The 582-nt window shown below is 41.6% G+C and overlaps 1 protein-coding gene across 1 annotated transcript in view; it reads left to right on the plus strand.

Annotated features, from left to right (window-relative positions):
• Nucleotides 1-34: 34 nt before the first annotated feature.
• Nucleotides 35-582, plus strand: part of LOC119593768 (putative sodium-coupled neutral amino acid transporter 11) — a 33,715-nt gene continuing 33,167 nt past the window's right edge. Inside the window, exon 1 of the mRNA XM_037942785.1 lies at nucleotides 35-558. Coding sequence (XP_037798713.1) covers nucleotides 475-558 — 84 coding nt within the window. The 5' untranslated portion in view covers nucleotides 35-474. The remainder of the gene's footprint in view (nucleotides 559-582) is intronic.

Consider the following 582-nt stretch of genomic DNA (forward strand, 5'->3'; position numbering starts at 1 on the left):
TCCTTGCAGTCATTTTTTTTTCGTGTGACATACAAATCATTAATGGCGTTTTTTTTATTTTATTTTCAGGTAGCTGTCCCACTGCATTTTTGATAACAAGAGGAATTCAAAGAGAGAGTCAGCCATCTTGGAAAACACCGTCGCCAAGGAAGAGTAATAACTTATCCAGTTGACATTGCATTTAGAAGTACCGGTAATCAACACGACTATAGAAAAAAAAATCTCTTTAATCCAAAGTAATGTGAAGATTTACGAAAGGCACTCATAATTAAGATAAAGAAAAGACACTAGAAAAAAAATATATATATTTTTTAAATCCAATTCGACTTTGTTTCCCGCCAAAAGAAACGCCCCAAAAAATAACAAGAGACTCATCACCCTCCCCCCCCCCCCCTTCGTTCTTCTACGACCCCTCGTGAACCCTCGTGACCTCTCGTGACCTCTTGAGCTAAGGAGCGTCCTCACGTCCCCAAGATGACCACGACATCACCCTTCCCGGCTAACGAGAGGACGTATATCCTCGAAGAGCCGATACCTCCTCCTCAGCCTCCGCCTCAGGTTAGTTGCATTTTTTCCTTTTGT

Source organism: Penaeus monodon, chromosome 32 (assembly GCF_015228065.2).
Source record: "Penaeus monodon isolate SGIC_2016 chromosome 32, NSTDA_Pmon_1, whole genome shotgun sequence".
NCBI classification, from domain to species: Eukaryota; Metazoa; Arthropoda; class Malacostraca; order Decapoda; family Penaeidae; genus Penaeus; species Penaeus monodon.